Consider the following 23,847-nt stretch of genomic DNA (forward strand, 5'->3'; position numbering starts at 1 on the left):
CATTGGACCAAAGTTCTCAGAGCTTTTTTGAGACCTATTGATGTCTGAAGGGAGCTACGGCTTCATCGGTGTAGAGTAGAAGGGTGATGCTCCCATCCTAGAGGTTTAGGGGATGGAACTTTGGCCCATGTAGACATCTCACCATGCTATTGACATAAACGGGAGGGGGGGGGATAAATTCCTGTCTCCCCTCCCCTTTGTGCTGTAACTGGCTTTGAGTGACCCCCTGCATACTGCACCTGACCTTAAAAATTATATTTGTGTGAATTAAATCAAGAAGCTTACAATTCATTGATGGATTGATGAGGCTTCCAGCTTCTCCCATTATTTGGATACAGGACCAAAAGCTGCCTTAAAATCTATAAAGGTGGCATATTATGATACCACATTGTTAAGTTAAATATTTTTTTGATGAATTGCTGATAAGGGACTTAATTTCAGACAAAGACATTGGGAGCCACTCGGGTGAGTCCTCCATCTTTTGTACCAAGTTCTTATTACAGGAATTCTAATCTGAGCTCTCACTGAACTGTAGGGCCTGATCATCGCCACCTACACACACACACACACACACACACACACACACACACACACACACTGATCTCTGAAGCCTAACCTCTCAGGACTTCCTCCCAGGAGGCCTGCTGACCAACCAGTGTGTGAATCATCAAGGCCTTACTCTCCGTTCAAAGCATTCAGTCCATGGAGACGGGCTTGGCAGTTCCCAACTTTTTGGCCACCAGACAACCTTCTAATTCTCCCAAATTTTGTAACATCTTCTAGAAGCTCTGCTGCAAATTCCATGAGAGAACTTGCCGCTCTTCTTCTATCTTTCGACATCATCCCGACAGTCTTTGCTTCTGTTGGATTTGAAAACAGCCCAAGATGTCCTACTACTTTCTCATTCCTACTGGAATTTGGATCTAGATCGTGACAAAATATTATGTTGGTTACACATCTTGGAAATAGATGGCTTCTCGTGTTCATTTTGAAGTATGTTTTCTTTCTTTTTATCTCTTAAAACCTCAGTGGCTGGATTCACACAGAATCCTAGACTACACTGTGCTAATCTGCTAAAGGTCTACAACTGTTTTAAGAGGTTGTGTGAACCAGGCCATGCCCTGCAGCCATAATAGTTTGTCTGTATGAAAACATGAGTTTTTGTTGTTGTTAATGTAGGTAGGGGTTGAGGAGATTGTGTCAACTCAGACAACGAGAACATTTGAGCAGTTTAATTGATATTTCAGGACCTTCCCAGCTAGAAGTATGATTTATGTTATTTTCCAAAATTTAAAATAAGATTGCTTGTCTATCTTCACATCTCAAGCATACCACAAGCAATACAAATATGTTGAGGGCAAGGGTGGGAGCACAATTTGACCCATCGACTTTAAATTTTCATAGCCAAAAATGCTACTGATTTGTGAACTGTATTACATTATCCCAAAGGTGCTTTTTCAAGAGGTAACTGGACTTTCTGATTTTTCTTTGAAGACATTTAGCTTCTCATTCTTGGATGAGAAGTAAAACGTCTTCAAAGAAAACCAGAAAGTCCAGCTGCCTCTTGGAAAAGCACCTTTGGGACAACCGTGACCACGGACGACTGAGAATCTCCATAGACATGTATTACTTTATAATCTATTCTCTAAGATGGCTTTAATTAGTTTATCTTTGATTCAACATTTGGGTTCTACTAGACTAGTATTATTAAGAGAAGGACAAGAAGAGAGGCTAGAATAATGGTGGGTTCGAAGAGGCCATTAAATTCTGTAGCTGAAATTTTAAAAAAATTGTTCATGGGGCCATTTGATTTGAATTGATCACAAACAAGATAAATCCAATTTTTGGCTGTATCAATGGAAGTAAAAGTTCTACACATAAATCTTGTTTACAACTGTCCTGTTTAGTGACAATTCAAAGATGTGACAATACTGAAGAAGCAACTTTATGACTGTTTATAATTGTCATAGCATCCCACAGTCACATAGTCACCATTTGCAGAGTCAACAGAGGAATGGGCAGTAAAATTGCAAATTACAGTCACTTGATGTCTCACTTAACAACCTGCGGTGACTTGCTTAACAACTACATGGGAAGTGAGGTAAATCTGTCAGTCATTGATACTTAGTGACTGCATAGCTTAGCAATACTGTAGATTGCTGGTACCAAATGGGGTCGCCAAACAAGGACTACCTGTATTTTATTATAACATTTATCTAAGCATTCTTTGAGTATTATGATCAGTTTAAGTGACCGAACTGTTTCAAACAATGTAGAAAAGGTTCAGAGAAAAACAAGTAGGACAATCGTAGGGTATCAAATCAAATCCTATGAGGACATGTTAAAAAGCTGGAAAGACTTGAAAATAGGAAACTGGGAAGAGACAGAATAGCATTTGTCAAATACATAAAAAGATGTCACCATAAAAAAAAAAACCAGAATTATAGATTTATGTTACAAGAAGACAGATTATGATTGTATGTTACATGACATGCATGCATGTTTAAATTTAGATTTCTACGTGGAGCAGAGAATTAGATTTGTTGGACCCTACATCATCTCCTAACTCAGGATTATTTTAAGCGGGTAACGCAACCTAATTGCTACCTCCATGAAATGGCCATCTGCCTGTCCCCAAATAGCTGCCTTCCATGCCTAAATTGCCCAATCTAGGGAGTTGGTCTATCAATTGGGTAAGCAAGCCCCACAATCTTATGACTACTTCTATGGCAGGGGTGTCCAAACTTGGGAACTTTAAGACTTGTGGACTTCAACTCCCAGAATTCCCCAGCCAGCCATGCGGGGAATTCTGGGAGTTGAAGTCCACAAGTCTTAAAGTTCCAAAGTTTGGACACCCCTGTTCTATGGCATATTTGTGCCTGTTATCGTTACTCCCAACATTTGATCCAAGGATTTCAGGATTTATCCAAATAATTGATCTTCCATTAGTTCACTGTTAATATTTATCTCTTGCTCCAAGACAATCGAAATGCTTACTTATCTGCATTCCACCTTTCCTTTTCTACAAATAACTTAAGACGGCAAAGATATCCAACACAACTTCCTTCTCGTATTTTCCCCACAACCACCACATCTTGTGAGGTGGCTGGACTGAGCGAGAAAGACTTCACCCAAAGTCACCCAGCCACCTTTCATGCCTAAGGCAGGACTAGAACTCACAATCTCCTAGTGCAGTGATGGCGAACCTATGGCCCGCGTGCCACAAGTGGCACGTGGAGCCATTTGTCAGGGCACGCGAGGCGCTGCCCTGTCAGCTGGCCAGCGTGCATGTGCTCGCTGGCCAGCTAAGTTCACCTTTTTAAAAGCTATTTTTCACCTTCCCCAGGCTCCAGAGGCTTTATAGGAGCCTGGGGAGGGCGAAAAGAGCCTCCTCCCCCCCCCCCCGGAGGCTTCAGGGACCGTCTGGAGGCTTCCCTGACGCCTTCAGAGCGCTTAAAACGACCCTCCGAGCAACCCGGAAAGCGCTCCGAAGGCTTCAGGGAAGCCTCCGGACGGTCCCTGAAGCCTCTGGAGGGCCTCCGGGGGGCGGGGGGGCTCTTTTCACCCTCCCCAGGCTCCTATTAAGCCTCTGGCGCCTGGGGAGGGCGAAAAAAGCATGTAAAAATGGGGTGGTCGTGCGTTGTGCGCGCATGCGCACTGGGGGGTTGCGCGTTGCATTATGGGTGTGGCACGGCTGCACACGACCCCACTGTGCTCCCCCCCTTGTGGCACGCGAGCGAAAAAAGGTTCGCCATCGCTGTCCTAGTGATTGGCCCAAGTCACCCAGCTGGCTTTCATGGCTAAGGTGGGACAAATCTACCATCTCCAGGTGATTGGCCCAAAGTCCCCCCCGTTGGCTTTCATGGCTAACTCAACCAGCCGTTTAGAGCTCTACAAGAGCCGGCTTAAAAGGGGGTTTCCTCCTTTTAGTCATGAGATTATAGTGCAGGCTGTGCACACAACAGGAAAGGTTCAGCATGCAGGGATGATTGAAAATGTGAGGATGGTGGCCATGACCCTGCTATGTCCTCTGTGACCCATGTGAAAAGAAACACGGTGCCACCATATGGGGCATGGCTATCTTGACTTTTACACACCGCCACACATAGGAAGCTACCATCCAGCCAACTCCCTTTAGTAACAAGACGGAAAAGACTGAGGAGGGGACATTGTGTTCATCCCACAATTAGTTCACAAATGCAATACAATTAAGCAAATAAACAGGATTATGGTGGAAAACCAGCCTGAAATCTTGTGGATGCTATCTAAGATTCCTTTCTATCTCCAATTTGTCAAAAATGGTTCTGTAATTTATACTTAAAAAAAGGAGAAATCTGTGCACAAATTCACACGGTGGCAGGTATAAGGTTAGTATACTGGATTTTACCAGCACCTTTCTGGTTCTTAAGCCCTACAGCTGCTCCTCAGAGGTGCATAATCAAGGTAACTTGAAAAATAATAATTTATTGCTACTATTAGTACCCAACTTCCTAAGGATTTAACCAATTATTCACAATTTGTCTTTGATTTTGCAATTCACACAAATGAAATGGAGCCTCATTTAACATATAGCTTGCCTGTGAGCTTTGTACACACTTACATTAATTTCCTACAAGACTCAGAGATGCCTAAAATCTTACTTACTAGGAAGTCTTCTTCACAGTAGACCTTTCCATTAACATTGTAGAAGGCTTTCCCCCGTAATCTTCTCCCTGTTAAAAATATTACACTGTCAGACCTTTAATATTTTGGGGATATTAACAAATGGGGATTAGTAACAATACAATGGATAGGAACCGAGGGCTTCAGGAGTTTCCACTCAGTTTTCAGTATAAAAGTAATTTTTCACATAACAGAAGGGGAAAAATGCCATATATATATAATATAATGCAGTCATATAAATTTATGTCATTCAGGAAGTTTAAGTTTACTTAGAAGTTAATGAAAACAATTTGATCTTGTAGCTTTCTGGGACTCGGACAAGATGTTCATCAACTTCCAAAAGCTTGTACTACTACAACGCTTTAGAGCAGTAGTTCCCAAAGTGGGTGGTACCGCCCTCTGGGGGGGGGCAGTGGGACAACTTAGGGTGGCGCTAAGAGGCAAGGGGGCGGCGGGAGGGGGGCACTAAGAGGCAAGGGAGGTGGCAGAGGAGTGCTGGAGGTGTTCTGCTGTACTGTACTCCCAACTCGCCTAGCTTAGTGCGCAGGCGTGGAAAGGAATGCGATGGGACCGAAAGCGAGAGTCCTTCCCCGCGCAGCTTGTGTGGAGGTAGCGGCTCAGTCTCGCCTCACCAGGAACTGGCGACACCATGCCTTTGGGAAGGCTTGGGTCTCCCACGCGCCTTCAATGGGTGGAAGGGCTTCTTCGTCAGGCGAGACTGGCCAGTTAAAACTGCTCCTCCAGCTGAACCCCTAAATGTAGCGATGGAGTTGTCTTCCCTGCTTCTCGCTGGCTTTGCCACCTTCCTTCTCCGTGGCCCGCTGTTATTTAATGAATGGGGGTGTGGGTGAACAGCTTCACAAGAGCCGAAGGTCCTGTTCCACCCAACATGAGCGCACGGAGACCCTCGGCCGGTCTGTCATGCTGTGTAGAAACTGAGCTGCTGCCTCCGTAAAAAATTGCAGGGGAAGCTGAAATTTTGGAATGTGATTCTAAGAGGAAGAGCGTCTACTCCGCTTGAACTACTTTCTTATGTAAATAAGGATTGAACAGCATACAAAAGAGGTTGTGGATTGTAATCCTTTCATGCTGGGGCAGGGCGTGATTTTGCAACTACTTCATAGATGCACATTTTTTTCTATAGTTTTAGTATTGTTAATAGGATACTTTTTAAAATCATCTGGATTAATAAACAATCTTGCCCACTGCTGGAAATACTCCAGAAAATGTGTTTTAAATTAGTAATAATTTTTATAGCATTAGCTGGCTGGCTGATCTGCTGAAAGAGGGAGGCACGTCTTGTTCAGAATAGTTTGTGGAATTGAGACAAGTGGTTCTCAAGCATTGACACACCTAATAAAAGTAGCTTACAGTGCAGTTTAACATCATGTCCTGACTGCATCCTTGTGTTTCCCCCCAAAATGAATCGTCATTGCCCTGATCTCATTCCCAGTAATGAGTGAAATATCTTTAATCATTAGTTGTACTAGCTATAAAGTGGCATTTTTCCTCCTTTCCTATTGACTTTGCTTGTCAGAAGGTCACAAAAGTGATCAACATGACCCCGGGACACTGCAACCGTCATAAATATGAGTAAGTTGCCAAGTGTCTGAATTTTCATCACATGGGCATGGGATTGGTGCAACGGTTATAAGTGTGAAAAACAGTCATAACTCAATTCTTTCAGTGCCATTGTAACTTCATACTGTCACGAAACTAATGGTTGTAAGAAAAGGACCACCTGTATTTCACAAATTGCTAGGGAAGATACAAACTTGCTCTCTTCCTGCCTACATTCCAAACTCTGCTATCTCTTTGCTCTCTGAAAAGCCTTTTCCCTCCTGCTGCAGACTACTGGTAGTCCTCAGATTATGACTATAATTGAGCCCAAAATTTCTTTTGTTAAGTGAATTTTGCCCTATTTTATTATCTTTCTTGCCACTTGTTAAATGAATCACTGCACTTGTTACTAATGTTGTTAAGTGAATCTGGCTTCTCCATTGACTTTGCCTTGTCAGAAGGTTGCAAAAGATGGTCATACGACCTCGGGACACTGAAACCATCATAAATACAGTATGAGTCAGTTGCCAAGGATCCAAATTTTGATCTTACGACCATGGGGATGCTACAATGGTCCTAACTGTCAAAAGTGGTCATAAGTCACTTTTTCAATACCTTTTCAATGATGAAGATTTTGATCTTTTGCTGCTTCATACAGAAGTTCGTTGGCTATCAAAAGGCAACTGTGTGAGACGCTTTTACAATCTTTTTGACACTGTTGTCGTTTTTTGAAGAGAAGAATGCCTTGCTCTGTGATGAACTCAAAGAGATCAGGCATGACATTGCTTATTTATCAGAACTATTTGCAAAGTTCAATGAAGTGAATTTGCAGTTGCAAGGAAATTAGGCCAAACCTGTCTTCTCTACGTTTATTTCAAAGTTAACTCTATTCAAGCGCAATATAGGCCGTTGCAAGCTATACCAATTTCCGAGCTTCTCTGAGCTAGAAGAGAAAGGTGGGATACAAGAAGATGATCTTTCAAGTTTGTTGTGACCATTTGGACATGCTGCATAAAGATATGTCTGAGCGATATCAGGATCTTCTTTTGATGGAAATTCCAGATGGGTGATAAATCCATTTTCAGATACTGAGGAAGATGGGGTAGTGGAGGAACAACTCATAGAGCTGCAAAATGACATTGAGCTGAAGCCAAAGTTTAAGAAATGGTACCAAGAGTTTTGGTTACAGAAAGAAATTTCTGATCGCTATCCTGCACTATGGACTGTGGTTAAGAAGCTCCTTGTTGCATTTCCAACATCATATTTGGTGGAACGTGGCTTCAGTGTGGTCATCCAACTTCTCTCCAAGCAAAGAAATCGACTCGTTACTGAACGTGGTGATTTAAGACTCCTGCTAAGTGACTTAAAACCAGACATTAGGAAACTGGTATTACTTCATCAAGCCCATCCATCACATTAAGAATTTACTGAACAGTGAAGTAGTTACTAAATTTTACTGAGTTACTAAGTTACTAGTCACTAAGGTTCTTGATAAATGACTATCGGACTTTGAAAACCTGATATCACTGGATCATGTTCAACAATTTTGTTGAATTAACATTAACTAAAAAGGTTTTAAAATTGATTTTGAATAAATGTGCAATTAATTGTTACAGCTTTGAATTTTACTGTTACTATCTTCCTTTCGTCGTGCAAACAGCTCAGTCACATGACCCCCCCAGCCACGCCCACCAAGCCACGCCCACAGAAGCGGTAGAAAAAAATTTGAATTCCACCACTGGGGGGGGGGGGCACTGAGGATCAGTTTGTAGCACCAAGGGGGTGGTGGACTGAAAAAGTTTGGGAACCACTGCTTTAGAGAAGGGGTGTCAAACTCAAGGCCCAGGGGCCGGATCCAGCCTGCGGGGTGCTTAGATCCGGCCCCTGGGGCTGCCCTGGAAACAATGAAGGACTAGTCCGTGGTGCCTCTGCCACCAAAAATGGAGCTCGGGAAGCCCGCGGGAGGCCTCCTGAGCTCCGTTTTTGCTAGCAGAAGGTTGCGGGAGGCAGTCATAGCCCAAAACAGAGCTTGGGGCTCCGTTTTCGCTGGCAAAGCACTCAGCCCACCACAGGCACCCCAACATGAGTGATGTCAAACAGGCCACGCCCTCCAGGTCAAACAGAACCCAGAACTCAATTAAACAGAGTTTGACGCCCCTGCATTAAACCATCCTGAGCTCCCTGATCAATATGGTACCAGTGTCAAGTGGGAGAACTGTTTTCGAATCCTATACACGATAGATGATTTCCATTTGACACAGAATTCAATTAAATTGACGGTTCACTTATGCTCGGGGGCTGAAGTTGCAAAGGACTCAAATAATTCAGCCCAGGCAAGCTGCCAGGCACAGATTTTATTATAGCTAGGTTCTTTAAAATAATTTGGACTGGTGGATTCTGGTATTAGCCTTTCTGTTTACATCTATCTACCTATCTATCATACCATGACGATTCCCAAAAGCTCAGGTCTTGCCTTAACAGTTCCTATTTGCAAGGAAGGTAATCAGAATCTTCCAACTGACCATGCCCCATCAGTCTACTGAGCACAACCAGCAAAATATATGTCAGAAACCTATCCCTAAAGTTTTAGGACTGGTTAGACATAGATAATTAGTCAAGGAACAAACTGGATTTAAAACTGTTTTTAAAACTGATTTTTTATTTTTGATCACGTTGTTATTCTGCAAAATGTGGTAGAGAAATACTCTTCAAAATATAGCTGTGAAGTTATATGCAGCATTCACAGATTTTACAGTGGCCCATGACCTACACTTCCACTCTAATCTTTGACATAAATTCCAAAATCCCAACATAGACAGAAGAGCACACGAAGTACTAATACCACTCTATAAAGCCTTAGTAAGACCACACCTAGAGTATTGCATCCAGTTTTGGTCACCACACTATAAAAAAGATGTTGAGACTCTAGAAAGTGCAGAGAAGAGCAACCAGGATGATTAGGGGACTGGAGACTAAAACATATGAAGAACGGTTGCAGGAACTGGGCATGGCTAGTCTAGTGAAGAGAAGGACCAGGGGAGACATGATAGCATCTTCCAGTATTTGAGGGGCTGCCACAGAGAGGAAAGGGATCAAGCTATTTTCCAAAGCACCTTAAGGCCAGACAAGGAATCATGGATGGAAATTGTTCAAGGAGAGATTCAACCTAGAAATAAGGATAAATTTCCTGATAGCGAGAGCAATCAACCGATGGAACGGAAGTTGCCTTCAGAAGTTGTGGGAGCTTCATCACTGGAAGCTTTCAATAAGAGACTGGACTGCCATCTATCATTAATGATGTAGGGTCTCCTGCTTGGGCGGGGGGGGGGGCATTGTATTAGATGACCTACAAGGTTCCCTCCAACTCTGTTAGCATTCTGTTATTCACACCTGTCTACATATTCTATGACAACTCAACCCCAAAAATCAGATGCAACTACTCTCAGGATCACTATTCCAAGAAAATCCCTGTTGACAGAGTTTAGTAGGGACACATTCATATTTAAGGGTTATATTAATTCTTTATTCCATTCACACTATTCTCCCAACTTGGGAAACCAGGATGGAGCGTTCTGAGCCCTGGATGAAGATTGTAATGCAGAAGTCCTAGAAATTAAGTACTGTGCAGTAACATGAACTGCTGATGTTCACAAAATACCTTAAACACACCCAGGAATCAAATACTCCAACTGAGCAGATTACGTCATCCAAATATCTTAGCCCTGTATTTCAAGCCACAACCAAATGTAGGCTGCATATGAAATATGTCATTCAAAAAGCCCAAAAACCTGATATAGTTCTTGAAACATTCTTTTATACTCAATGTTCCTGCTGCACTTTTAATGCATTCAGCCCAAGTCTGGGTGCAATTACTGTTTGGGGTTCAGATAGGTAGGTGCCTACCATTCTTTCCCCCTTTGGACTAAGTTCCTCAAGATTTTATTTCAAGTTTCATATTACGTCTCAAACATGATCCTATGTCAAAGATAACCTTCTGTTAGCAAGACTTAATCCATTGCCTGGATATATATTTTCACATATTGGATGAAGCTACTTTTCTCCCTGGCATGTCTAATCCCACTTTTTGACAAATTTATTTTCTCTTGGGTCAAGGCAATACACAAAAAATGGGACCTTCTGGGTTTTTCCTTAGCTCAGGGGAATCAATAATACAATAATACAATAATACAATAGTAGAGTTGGAAGGGACCTTGGAGGTCTTCTAGTCCAACCCCCTGCCTAGGCAGGAAACCCTATACCGTTTCAGACAAATAGCTATCCAACATCTTCTTAAAGACTTCCAGTGTTGGGGCATTCACAACTTCTGGAGGCAAGCTGTTCCACTGATTAATTGTTCTCACTGTCAGGAAATTTCTCCTCAGTTCTAAGTTGCTTCTCTCCTTGATTAGTTTCCACCCATTGCTTCTTGTTCTACCCTCAGGTGCTTTGGAGAATAGTTTGACTCCCTCTTCTTTGTGGCAACCTCTGAGATATTGGAATAATGCTATCATGTCTCCCCTAGTCCTTCTTTCTCTTAAGCTAAACATACCCAGTTCCTGCAACCGTTCTTCATATGTTTTAGTCTCCAGTCCCCTAATCATCTTTGTTGCTCTTCTCTGCACTCTTTCTAGAGTCTCCACATCTTTTTTACATCGTGGCGACCAGAACTGAATGCAGTATTCCAAGTGTGGCCTTACCAAGGCATTATAAAGTGGTATTAACACTTCACGTGATCTTGATTCTATCCCTCTGTTGATGCAGCCTAGAACTGTGTTGGCTTTTTTGGCAGCTGCTGCACACTGCTGGCTCATATTTAAATGGTTGTCCACTAGGACTCCAAGATCCCTTTCACAGTTACTACTACTGAGTAAGGTATCACCTATACTGTACCTGTGCATTCCGTTTTTGTTGCCTAAATGTAGAACCTTACTCTTTTCACCATTGAATTTCATTTTATTAGATAGTGCCCAATGTTCAAGTTTGTCAAGATCCTTCTGTATCTTAAGCCTATCTTCTGGAGTGTTGGCTATTCCTGCCAGCTTGGTATCATCTGCAAATTTGATGAGTTCCCCATTTATTCCCTCATCCAAATCATTGATGAAGATGTTGAAGAGTACTGGGCCTAAAAACAGAGCCTTGGGGTACTCCCCTCCATGTAGATGCAGTTCCATTGAGAACTACACGTTGAGTGCGGTTGGTCAGCCAGTTACCAATCCATCTGGTGGTGATGCTGTCTAACCCACATTCTTCTACTTTATCTAGTAGTAGGTTATGGTCTACCTTATCAAAAGCCTTACTGAAGTCCAAGTAAACTATATCAACGGCATTCCTCTGGTCCACTAATTTTGTCACATTATCAAAGAATGCAATAAGATTAGTCTGGCATGATCTGTTTTTGACAAATCCATGTTGGCTTTTGGCTATTACTTTGTTTGCTTCTAGGTGTTCGCAAATTCGTTGCTTGATTATTTTTTCCAGAATCTTTCCTGGTATTGAGGTTAGGCTGATAGGTCTGTAGTTTCCTGGATCTAATTTTTTTCCCTTTTTTGAAGATGGGAACCACATCAGCTCTTTTCCAGTCCTCTGGTAGTTCCCCGGTGTTCCAGGATCTCTGAAAGATATAATTCAGTGGTTCTGAGATCTCGTCTGCTAGTTCCTTCAGAACTCTGGGGTGTAATCCATCCGGTCCTGGTGATTTGAACTCATCTAGGGTAGACAGGTGCTCACTTACCATTTTCTTCCCTATTTCAATTTGTGTTCAAATTTACTGACCATTTTATATTGGGACTTGCCATGAGCTTCTAATTCCACACCTAATTAAATATTCTGATCACTCTGACCAGTATTACCTAAAACTTTCAGATTCAAATTATTTCAGTTCCTTAAATGTACCCAAATTTTATCAAGTCATATATACAGGTGAAACTCAAAAAATTAGAATATCGTGCAAAAGTTCATTTATTTCAGTAACGCAACTTAAAAGGTGAAACTAATATATGAGATAAGACTCATTATATGCAAAGCAAGATAGTTCAAGCCATGATTTGTCATAATTGGGGTGATTATGGCGTACAGCTCATGAAAACCCCAAATCCACCATCTCAGAAAATTAGAATATTACATGCAATCAATAAAACAAGGATTGTACATAGAACAATATCGGACCTCTGAAAAGTATAAGCATGCCTATGTACTCAGTACTTGGTTTAGGCCCCTTTTGCAACAATTACTGCCTCAATGCGGCGTGGCATGGAAGCTATCAGCCTGTGGCATTGCTGAGGTGTTATGGAAGACCAGGATGCTTCAATAGCGGCCTTCAGCTCTTCTGAATTGTTCGGTCTCACATCTCTCATCTTTCTCTTGGCAATGCCCCATAGATTCTCTATGGGGTTCAGGTCAGGCGAGTTTGCTGGCCAATCAAGCACAGTAATCCCACGGTCATTGAACCAGGTTTTGGTGCTTTTGGCAGTGTGGGCAGCTGGAAAATGAAGTCAGCATCCCCATAAAGCTCGTCTGCAGAAGGAAGCATGAAGTGCTCCAAAATCTCCTGGTAGATGGCTGCGTTGACCCTGGTCTTAATGAAAGAGTCCAAAGTCCTGTTGCTCAGTAGTCCAAAGTCCTCTTTTCTGATGAGAGCAACTTTTGCATCTCATTTGGAAACCAAGGACCCAGAGTATGGAGGAAGAATGGAGACGCCAATCAAGCACAGTAATCCCACAGTCATTGAACCAGGTTTTGGTGTTTTTGGCAAAACTTGCTTTCATCAGAAAAGAGGACTTTGGACCACTGTGCTTCATTAAGCCCAGGGTCAACGCACCTTTTCACCTTTTAAGTTGCATTACTGAAATAAATGAACTTTGCAGGATATTCTAATTTTTCGAGTTTCGCCTGTAGGATGTCCAGCAGTTTGACTAATCTGTTTACCTAATTGGTGAAATAATGCAATGTATTTTATGAATGTAAGGTGTTCTATGGAGAGATCTTTGGAAGATTCTTGTTTTCAATGCTGAGGTCCTTCAATCAATGTTGCTTGAGAAGAGACACTAAGCTGGGGAAGGTTACCATAAAGGAACATTCTAGAAGTCAAACTAGCAAGTTTCTACTTGCAGAGGATCTTCCTAGGACATGCAGCCATCTGTGGGTAGTGAGAAGTTAAAAAAAAAACCATACCTCGTGACAACAAATCTTATGACTTTGGGCTGAAGTCATCATAAGACCTACCCCCCCCCCCCACGCTCCCCCATGAGCTGAAGAAGAAGCTGTAAGAGAGCAACAGGGCTACAGCATCGCCTTGCTTTCAAAGTTATCCTCACCACCACCCGCTCTCTCCTGCAGGGCCTGCTCCAAGTCCATTCCTTCTACTTCCCTGGGGAAAGGGACTTTTTTGTAGTCCTTGAGTTACGACTAACAGTTTGAACTTACAGCGGTGCTGAACGAAGTGATTATAAGTCCAAAGCCTTATAATCAAAATTGAGGTCTTCGGAAGTCCAGCTGCATCTGTGACTTCAGGGGCAGTTCAATCCCCACCCCCCACCCCCTTTAGGGCTCCTGGACTCCATGATCCTTGATCCTCTCTGCTCCCACTTCTGAGCAAGCATGCCAGCCACCCAGCCACCCACGGAGCCCTTTGTGAAATACTTTGGTTCCCCAGGTTGTGGAGTCCAGGGGCCCTAAAGGACATGGGGGGGTGGGGGGGTGGGAATGAAGTGCCCTCTAGGGAAAATGGCCTCCCAAAGGGCGGTGGGGCTTCACGCTGCTATGGTTTCCTGTTACGGCGCTGGTGCTTCCTGCGGCGGCAGCTCTGTGCTTCTTGCAGCCCCCGAGCTGTGTGTTCTGGTCTGCAAGGCAGGCATTTTGAGGGGGGTCAAAAGGGGGAGGTGGGGGAGGAGGCGGAAGAGAGGCCAGCTGAAGAGAAAGCAGCCTCTTATCTTACCAAGGTTGCTTGTGTTGGAGATGGCGGGGGGGGGGGGGAGGAAGGAGTACTTGCTAACCCATGTGTAATTCTTGGTTAGTGACGGCAACAGAGAGTGCCAGGATTATGCACGGTCACACTTTATGGCTGCATTGCTTAGCCATGGAAATTCCAGTCCCAAGTATGGCACTTATAACATGTGGGGATCACTTGATCCCCAAAGTTGCCAAGATGCCCTATGCTCCTTTTTCCAACTCATCCATGCCCTGTTCCTAACCCTCCCCCAGCCATTGTCCTGAATTGTTTTTCCCAGACACAGATTCCCTTTGGAAAAAGTCAGGGACCCTTTCAACCCAACATCTCTTGCCCACCCTGCAGAAAGGAGGGAGGGAGGGAACTATTTTATAGTTTTCTGAAATGACATTGAAGCTTTCACTTTATATCCAATAATTTCCAACCCCCCACCCCTGTTCTCTCTGTTGTTATCATCTGCTCTGCCTTCTCCTGCCAAGAATCAGAGAAGCTACTGGAATTTGGACTACATTGAAGAATGTTTTTAGAGTTGGGGGAGGGAGGGAGGAGGGAGAAGGCTGCTCAGGCCTTCTCTTACCCAGACTTAAAAAGTCCCGTCCTGTCTCCCGTTCCACCCCCCCCCCCAACTCTACCATGCCCTTAAGCGGAGATGGCTTGTAGGGACTTGTTTAGGATCTACACCCATACGGAAGCTTAGAGCAGGCAAGAGCTTGCTTGTAGACGAAGTGAAGGAGGGGAGGCTGAGGAGAATAACCGGTTTTCTCATATACAAAATGAGATGGGTCTACATTACATGGGTGATTGTGGAAAAAATCCCCACAGAATTCCATTCTGTATAGACATCAACAAAAAACCAATTCAATCATTTTCATCCAACGTATGGCTAAGCAGATGGAACTCAAATTTCTCATGAAGGGGGCTGAATCTTCCTCCAATTCTCTTTTCTCACATTCCTAGTTCTAATTTTTTAAAATGTATTTTCCTGGGATTAAAGTTTATTTGTGTTTCATTATAGAAGTATTCCGTGCAAGTTTTATTGCAGAGGCCACTGCAACTTGCCACATAATGGGGCCATAACTTCTCACACTGCTGCATGCTGGACCAACTGAAGCTTCCAGATAATTTTCCAGGGTATCCCCATGTTTTGCAACAATCCCATCAGGAGGTGTCCGAGGCATGTGTGACAATGCGTGGGGCCCTCAGGAATGAAAGCAACTAGTAAACAAGGTACAGTGGTCCTAAGGCACCCCCAGGCAAATGCTGTCCCTTGCAGTTCCAGCAGAAGTGACAAGTTCAGGAAAAACCTCAGATTGTGCACCACGTCTGAATGAAGGACTGCCACCCCATCTAGAACAAAAGACAGAAACCCTTCAGCTCCCAGATCTGGGAAACCTGAAGCTCATAATCCCTTAGTCCTGGCCAGATTGAGCAGCACCTCTTCTTCCCTAGCCAGACTCACAACCACCAGATGTTGGGAAAGAACCTCAAGAGCTTCCCTCGGAGAGCTACGGACAGACATGTATAACTGGGTATTCATCTCACATTGATGATACCTCACGCCAAACCAATCGTCGTAGTTCTAATTAAAATTTCATTTTCAGAGTTATAGATGTTAAATTAGCTTAGAAAATGATCAATGTGTTATTATTAATTTAAGAGAAATTTATATAGTGTTTGCTGGGAGGAGAGGGGTTATGAGTAATCTATTTTAAGATGGGGGGAGGGGAGGGGGTAAAGTGTTTGGTATAATATTTGAATGTGAATTTTTGCGGGGGGGTTGGGTATAGCATTTGTATGAGGTTTATATTGTGTGGAGGGGGGGTGAAAAGGGGGAAAATTTGTTTGTACAAAACTCTTTTAATAAAAAAAAATATGTCATTTTCAGAAAATAAAGTGGAGACTGGGGAGTCAGCCATTATGGATGGTGTAACATATCCTGTAGTATGTGGTGGGTTGGAGGATTACATGACCTCTTAGGCCCCTTTCAACTTTTATGGTTCTATGAACTACCTGGCAGTGCATCCAAACTAACTTGGGCATATGGTCTGGATGTCTACAATTTGTTAAGGATTGGCAGTCATCAGCTGGTCTAGCACGCCTTTGGTGCCACGCCAATCACTCACGGCCATCCCACGTCAAGAATCCACCCATTACCCACCCCCAATATTTGTTTTGTTTCAACATGTCTCATTTTCTGCATTTCCTCACTAGAGAAAACACTGGCAGCACATTTTCCTCTGACTGAAAGTTATTGATCAACCACCAGGCTAAAAATTAATTTCGACTGGTAGTTTGAAATGGCATTCCTGGTGTCTTGTGGTTCCTAAAACTTGGTTGTTTAATTTTAACTTGGTTGTTTGCTAAGTTACTAAGTTAAATCCCGAAAAGTGGGAAGCAGAAAGCATGGCATTGAGACAAACCAGTCCTCTATAGATATAGACAAACTATATTTATACTTCTTCAAAAGAGGCAATAAAAAAAGCTATGAAGGAAACAAAAAGATCAGCAGCTAATATCCAGATAAGCAGGGATTCACATGAGGCAAACCATCATCAAGCAGAAAACAACATCCTAACTAAAGAACCACCAAGGAGGAAATCCCCCACCCCAACACTGATAGGGCAAGCTGCTGTAATATAAACAGGCGCAACCCCCCCCCCCCAGATTCAGCAGCAGTGATGTTAAGTCTGCCATCCAGCCCCCCACCTCAGTGAGCACCAAGGACTCCACAGGTCAGCCCTGAGCTACAGATACTCTCTTCTTCTATTATAATCCTAAAACTTTGTTGGAGATACTTCTAAGAACTTGCATAATTGATGGCAGAAAAGGAGAATACCCTCTATGCCAGTTAGGTTGTTATAAGACCCTAACTGAGAACCATATTACTTTAGTTTTAGGTGGTTTTTTTAAAAGTTTACTTCTTTGATGAGCCCTTTGACCACATCAAAGTGCAGAGTTCCAGACACAAATTATTACTAAAATCCAACAATTTAAAATGGAATTGGAATAAAATATAATAATGTAATGTATAGCTACATAAAATATAGTAAAATTATATTCCGGTGTCATCCCTACAATCTATCCCAATCAGTCCCACACATGCCAATCTCAACTGAACCATTTTGCTTAAGTCCTGTGCTGTGTTAAATGTTATTTTCAGATTCTGGCCGCCCATAAGCTAAGCTATTTTGATATGGGGATCCCAATGGGTCATTTGTTTAGGATACAGAGCAAGGTACCTGTCTCTCGCTCTCTTATACAGGCAACAATCAAATAGGATGTGAGCCAGGTCTTCTACCTCTGCAAAGGCAGAGATGTCCATTGTAAGCTATAGAATGGAATCTCCCATATCTGACCATTGTGTTAAGCTGTTCAAATCTCGCTTGTGTAAATATCTCCCTAAGATGTTTTGGCAGTTGTAACTTTAAATAGTTGTCTATTTGAAAAATATGTTTTATTTGCTCAGCCATTTCAAGTTACCCACCTTACCAAGGATAGCTACCGTATTTTTCAGAGTATAAGAAGGACCTTTTCCCTCAAAAAAGAGGCTGAAAATCTGGGTGCCTCTTATACATCGAATACAGCATTTTTTGCCTCCCGAAACGCCACCCACTTCACCAAAATGGCTGTGCATAGCCTTTAGGAGCCTTGCAGAGTTCTCCCGGGGGCTGGAAAGGGCAGAAATGAGAGAAAAACGGGCTGTTTTTTGCTCACTTTTGCCCCCCCCCCAGCCCCCAGGAGCATTCTATTAGCCTCCTAAAGGCTATCAATGCCCTTTTTTTTGACAAAAAGGGCCCATTTCCGTGAAAAATTGGCTGTTTTTTGCTCATTTTTGCCCCCCCCCCAGCCCCCAGGAGCATTCTATTAGCCTCCTAAAGGCTATCAATGCCCTTTTTTTGACAAAAAGGGCCCATTTCCGTGAAAAATTGGCTGTTTTTTGCTCATTTTTGCCCCCCTCCCCGGCCAGGAGCACTCTACAAGCCTCCTGAAGGCTACTCATGCCCATTTTTTGAAGGAAAAAAAACGGGCCCGTTTTCGCAAAGAACGGGCCGCTTTTGGGAGGTCTGCAGAATGCAAAAACTTTTTTTAAAAAATTCGCCTCTTCAAAATCTTGGTGCGTCTTATACTCCAGTGCGTCTTATACTATGAAAAATATGGTATATCATTTTGTGCTTCTATATATCCTGAATTCTTTGGGCAGCTGAGAACCATATTGTTATTGCCTCAAATAATTTTAAGGATACAGTGTCCACCTTGAGAAAAATAAAAGGACAATAATGGCTGTGGCATACCCTCTAAACCACTTGAAACGCTTAGTAAACCAGCTACTCAATGTAGACCTCTTGCTAAGGCCATCGTTTTCAATTTGGTAATTTACCCATTTTTTTCTTCACACTATGGAAGAAAGCCTTTTTAAGGCCCTTTGCATCACTAAGGACAATGAGAGAATAACTATGTCATCAACATACAGGAGAACTGAAAGATCTCTATAAACCAGGGGTGTCCAAACTTGAGAACTTTAAGACTTGTGGACTTCAACTCCCAGAATTCCCCAGCCAGCCATGCTGGCTGGGGAATTCTGGGAATTGAAGTCCACAAATCTTAAAATTCTCAAGTTTGGACACCCCTGCTATAAACTAATTTAGGAGGATGGGATTTACTTTTGCTGAGATATTCTTACACCTGAGTTTCCATAAAATTAGGGGAACCTCTGGCATTTAAATGGCAAAGGACAGCTGCAGACTCATTACCTGAATACAATATCGGCAAGTTCATTTCTTCTGTTGTCCACCATTTTAGCCAGCCAGTGCCAAGCGAGCAGGCCTAACATCTGGACTGGAAACCGAGTGGGAAACAGAAGAAGCCTTGCCAAGAAGGCTAGAAAGCTCTCCTGCCCTCCACAGACTCCTTTGGGAGACTCTTCGCCTGGGGTTGAGTCCCACAATGCCTCTGCTCTAAGAATTCAATTATTCCAGAAAGAAAGTTCCTGCTCCTGTTAAAGTCTCCACCTATAAGAGTGTTTTCCAGATGCAGGGCTTCCTTCCTTCCTTCCTCCTGCTGTGGTTTTACCTGGCTACAACCTCTGGCGTAGCAATGTGGCCTGACCAGTTTTTGGGAATTCATGGATGTGGTTCTCCATTTCACACCTGCCACTCTAGGTGGAGAACTACAGAGCAGCTCATTTTGCCTTCATAGGCAAAAGCCCATTTACAAGACCAGCAGCAATGTAGGGCAATTAGAACAAAAAACGAAAATCCATTCACAAGGCTATTTAAACCAAAATGCTTTAGCGGCAAGCAACCTCCAAAAATAAAGAGATAGGGGACTGAGATACAGGAAGTCCTTGACTTACAGCCATTCATTTACTGACCGTTTGAGGTTAACAACGGCACTGACAAAAAGTGACTTATGAACCGTTTTCACACTTACGACCGTTGTAGCATCCCCCAGGATCACATGATCAAAATTCAGGTGCTTTGGCATGTATGACTCAGATTTATGACGGTTGCAATTTCCTTGGGTCACTGGACCCAAGGTTGCAACCTTCTGACAAGCCAATTCAATGGGGAAGCCAGTTTCACCTAACAATCATGACACTGTAGCGATTCACAATTGCAGTGATTCACTTAACAACTGTGGCAAGAAAGATCGTAAAATGGGGCAAAAGTCACTTAACAACGGTCTCTCACTTAGCAACAGAAATTTTGTGGTTGTGCTCAGTTGTAAGGACAACCCGTATTTAAGTTACGTGTGTGAACTGGTAGAAAGGGGGGAAACATATGATATCTTAGGCACCAAAAAACTCCAAATCCCATCAAGTCACCATTTCTTCCACTCCACTCTATTTTTCCCAATTACTTGAGGCTGGAAAAGCTGTTCCAGGACAGGAAGCATGTCAACTGGGGGACCCAGCAGAGAGGAACGCTGGGTTTATAATTCATCCCAGACAGCAAATCCCACTTATAAATTATAACAGGGGTGTCCAAACTTGGGAACTTTAAGACTTGTGGACTTCAACTCCTAGAATTCCCCAGCCAGCATAGTCCAAACTTGGAAACTTTTCAACTCCATGCTGGCTGGGGAATTCTGGGAGTTGAAGTCCACAAGTCTTAAAGTTCCCAAGTTTGGACACCCCTGAATTATAATATCTGAAAAGCGTCAGATTGAGATGGGGGAAGGGCTATATAGAAGTAAACAAATTAAAATATCTCTGTAAAAGAACTACATGGATGAAGTAAAGGCAACAAGAAAAACTGAGAAGATAGCAAGAGCAGCTGGATTAGACTACCATAAAATGAATTCAACAGCTTCATACCACAATGTGAAAGGAACTCTTAACAGGCCATTCTAGAGCAGGAGGGATAAAAAATCATGATTTTTAAAATATATATATATTTAAAAATCGGGTTTTTAAAATTTAAATTGGATTTTTTAAAATTAAATTTATTTTGATAAAATGCTTTTGGAGTAAAAGTCTATCTAAAGATACTTGTCTTTTTAAGATACATTAATAATTTAGTTATTCAGCATGAAATGGAGCTTAGTCATGTTAGGAGATTGGGAGCCCATTTTCGCCGGCAGAGGCAACACAGGCAGGTCCTTCACTGTTTCCAGGGCAGCCTCGCTGGCCAGATCTTTGCACTCCTCAGGCCACACCCGGCCTTGAGTTTGGCACCCCGGTTTAATGCTAAGGTTGTTGCAGGGGCAGCCCAGTGAGAACACTTCCACTCCTTCTTCAAATGGAAGTGGAGACCCATCGGATACTAGGCCTTTTGTGGTGAAGGGGAAGACAATCCTGAGGAGAAAGTCTACACACACTCTCACAATTTCTGCACTACAGCAGAGTGCCTCCCAGTCGTTCAGTACGTCAAGAGACCCCAAAATACTTTAGAAGTCTCAGGACTCTAAGTAATAATGTTCCTGCCTAATCAAAGCAGAACCTGGAGGCAAAAGTTGCTTTTTAAAACAAAACGAAGCCAGTGCAATTCTCCAATCAATCAATCAATCAATCAATCAATCAGAGTTCTGCAAAAGAAAGAATTCAATGTTTGCAGCAGGTATTTTCAAAAACCACCCCACATCTCCAAGACACAGTAAAAGATCCCAGCACTGTGGTTTTGAGGGGCTGCATGCGTCCTGTTACAACAAGTATTAGGATGCAAATCTCATATCGCACAAGCTTTCGGCTGGCCAATAAACACAAACCCTGCCTGCCATGTCTGCCCAGAACAAAAGGCTTCCTGCTAAAGTAGCAGGAGTGCTACATAAACAAGGAGCATTCTTGGAGGCTGAGGTCACTGACTTGCTCAGTTATATTTCACCCCCGTCTGCAATTTGACAATTTAAGCAGGGGAGAGGCAGTCCTGTGTCACCCCCCCCCCCTTCCCGGCACCTCACAGCATGCACATACATGTATGCCCTGAAGAATGCAAGCTGTTCTTTGAAAAGGTTTGCACACTGACCTGAGTAAAGATTATTTTAATATTAAGACACTGAAGGGTTGGGGAAAAATCCCTCTTTAAGAATGAAGTAACACACACGTTACATTTGATATCTAATTCCTATATTTATTATTCATTCTCCAAAGTTAGTACTTTGTGCATCTCTTAAAAGGTGCATTGCTTTATTCAACAGCATCGATCACTGCTAATATTAATATTGAGGTCCCAAAAATATTGTTTCATGTGCAGCTTCTTGAAAAATTCAATTATTTTATTAGAGCGAGTTTTAGCTCATGCACCTCCACTGATTTGTTTGAAAATGTGTGGGGAATGACCACGGGAATCTCAAACAGGACTAGATTGCTCAGGTCCCCTACTTGGGGTATGCGTGTGTCCGAGCAGCAGAACTCCCCCTTAAGCAAAATTCCAAGTTATGCAGGGTCACCCCAGGAACTATTTTTCTGCACCCCCTGAATGCCTTTAACGGCTCTACCAGTTCTTAAAAGACAAAAGGAACCCGATTCACCACTACCAGGAATACGACTGCACAAAAAGGCACCCTACTAGGCATTTTCCAGAAGGAAGACAGCCTCCCAGATCTCAACATCTGCACAACCTTTGGGGTGCCCTTTACGCAGACTGCCCCATCCTCCTTCTTCCGATTTTAAAATGCCTCTCAGCACAGAGAACAGCAATGGAGCCTGCTGATGCCCTAAGCTAGCTGAACTACGGCCAAAGGACAAGAACCTGTACCAAGGATCCTGTAGAACAGGGGTGTCAAACTCAAGGCCCGCAGGGTGCTTAGATCTGGACCACGGGGCTGCCCTGGAAAAAGCAAAGGACGCTGGCGGAGGGCTGCAGGACACTGTTGTAACTGAAACGGGGCCTGGGCTCCGTTTTCACTGGCAGAGAGCTAGTAAAAGGAACAAACGAACCAAAAAGAGAGAGAGAGAGAGAGAGAGAGAGAGAGAAACGTTTTCCCTTTTGCATTTGAGCATGCAAGAAGGGACAGGAAAGGAGAAAGGGAGAGAGGAAAGATGGGAAGAGAGCAAGGAAGGAAAAAGAAGGAAAGAAAGGAGAATGAAGAGGGAAGGAAAAGAAGAAAAGGAAGGAGATAGATTATAATGGGAGGGAGGGAGGGAGGGTTTGAGGGAAGTCCTGCCTTAGCGCTTGGCTACCACCGGTGCCCCCAACATGAGTGACACGCCCCTTGCCCCCCAGCCCCCCCCCCTCCGAGGTCAAACACAACCCTGATGAAATTGAGTTTGACACCCCTGCTGCAGAAGCTTAAATTATATAGGAACTGCAGATATATTCATTGTATGGATTCATTCCCACTCACCAAACTACATTATATAGGAGCCTCCATCAGGGCAATTTTCAAATCTACAAGTATGAGCTCTTCTGCCAGGTGCACCTGAAGTGCTTCTCAGCTCCGCAAAAGGGAGTGCGTCCTCCCTATGAGCCAAGTATCAAGTAACCTGACCTAAAAATTCTGCAATGCCAGAGGACGTAGGTGCAGCTGTCCTTGAAAGCATACCGTTTGAGAGGAATAGGCAACCTTTGGGCCACCAAGGCATCATGGCTTTCACCAGGATTCCTTGCGGTGAACCCTGAGGGAAACGTTGCCAAACGTTATCCCCCTTGGATTGATCCTCTTCCCTAATCTAGTATATTCTTCAAACCAGCTTGTCAAAATGGCTACAAGGAGAGCTGGAGAAGCACACGTCAACCAAGGACAAAACTGGAGCAGCTTCAACCATCATGTTATGGATTATGGATTATGGATTATCCAGTTCCATTTTGCGACATTAAGAATGGAGGAAAATCAAACACGGAGCTGACGTGAGGAGCAATGACAGCCTTCTTTCGTTGATTTCCAATGACAATTTTCTTTGGACAGCATCAGATGGAAAACCTTCTATTTCACAGGAGGAATTTGCTGTTTGAGCAGGCTTGATGCCAAACTTCTCTGATCAGCCAGACGGGGACATTTGTGTCCCACATTGTTTTGGTTCCCACAGCTGCTGGAGATAGATTTTTTTTTTAGCATCCAAAGAATGTTAAAAATATACCGTATTTTTCAGACTATAAGATGCCCTCCCCCTCCCAAATTGGGTAATGTCTGTGCGTCTTATAGACCGAATATGGCCCTGTTTCTGCCCCCCCCGCAATGCATTTTTGGCAAAAACGGGATGCATGAAGCGTTTGGGAGGCTGCAGTGTGTTCCTGGGGGCC

The 23,847-nt window shown here is 43.2% G+C and overlaps 1 protein-coding gene across 1 annotated transcript in view; it reads right to left on the minus strand.

The window, feature by feature from the left end:
- The window catches only part of WTIP (WT1 interacting protein), a 65,668-nt gene that overhangs the window by 19,967 nt on the left and 21,854 nt on the right, over window positions 1–23,847 (minus strand). The window contains exon 3 of the mRNA XM_081963644.1: window positions 4,645–4,712. Coding sequence (XP_081819770.1) covers window positions 4,645–4,712 — 68 coding nt within the window. The remainder of the gene's footprint in view (window positions 1–4,644; window positions 4,713–23,847) is intronic.

This window comes from Natrix helvetica (genome assembly GCF_964273705.1).
Source record: "Natrix helvetica genome assembly, chromosome: 10".
NCBI lineage: Eukaryota > Metazoa > Chordata > Lepidosauria > Squamata > Natricidae > Natrix > Natrix helvetica.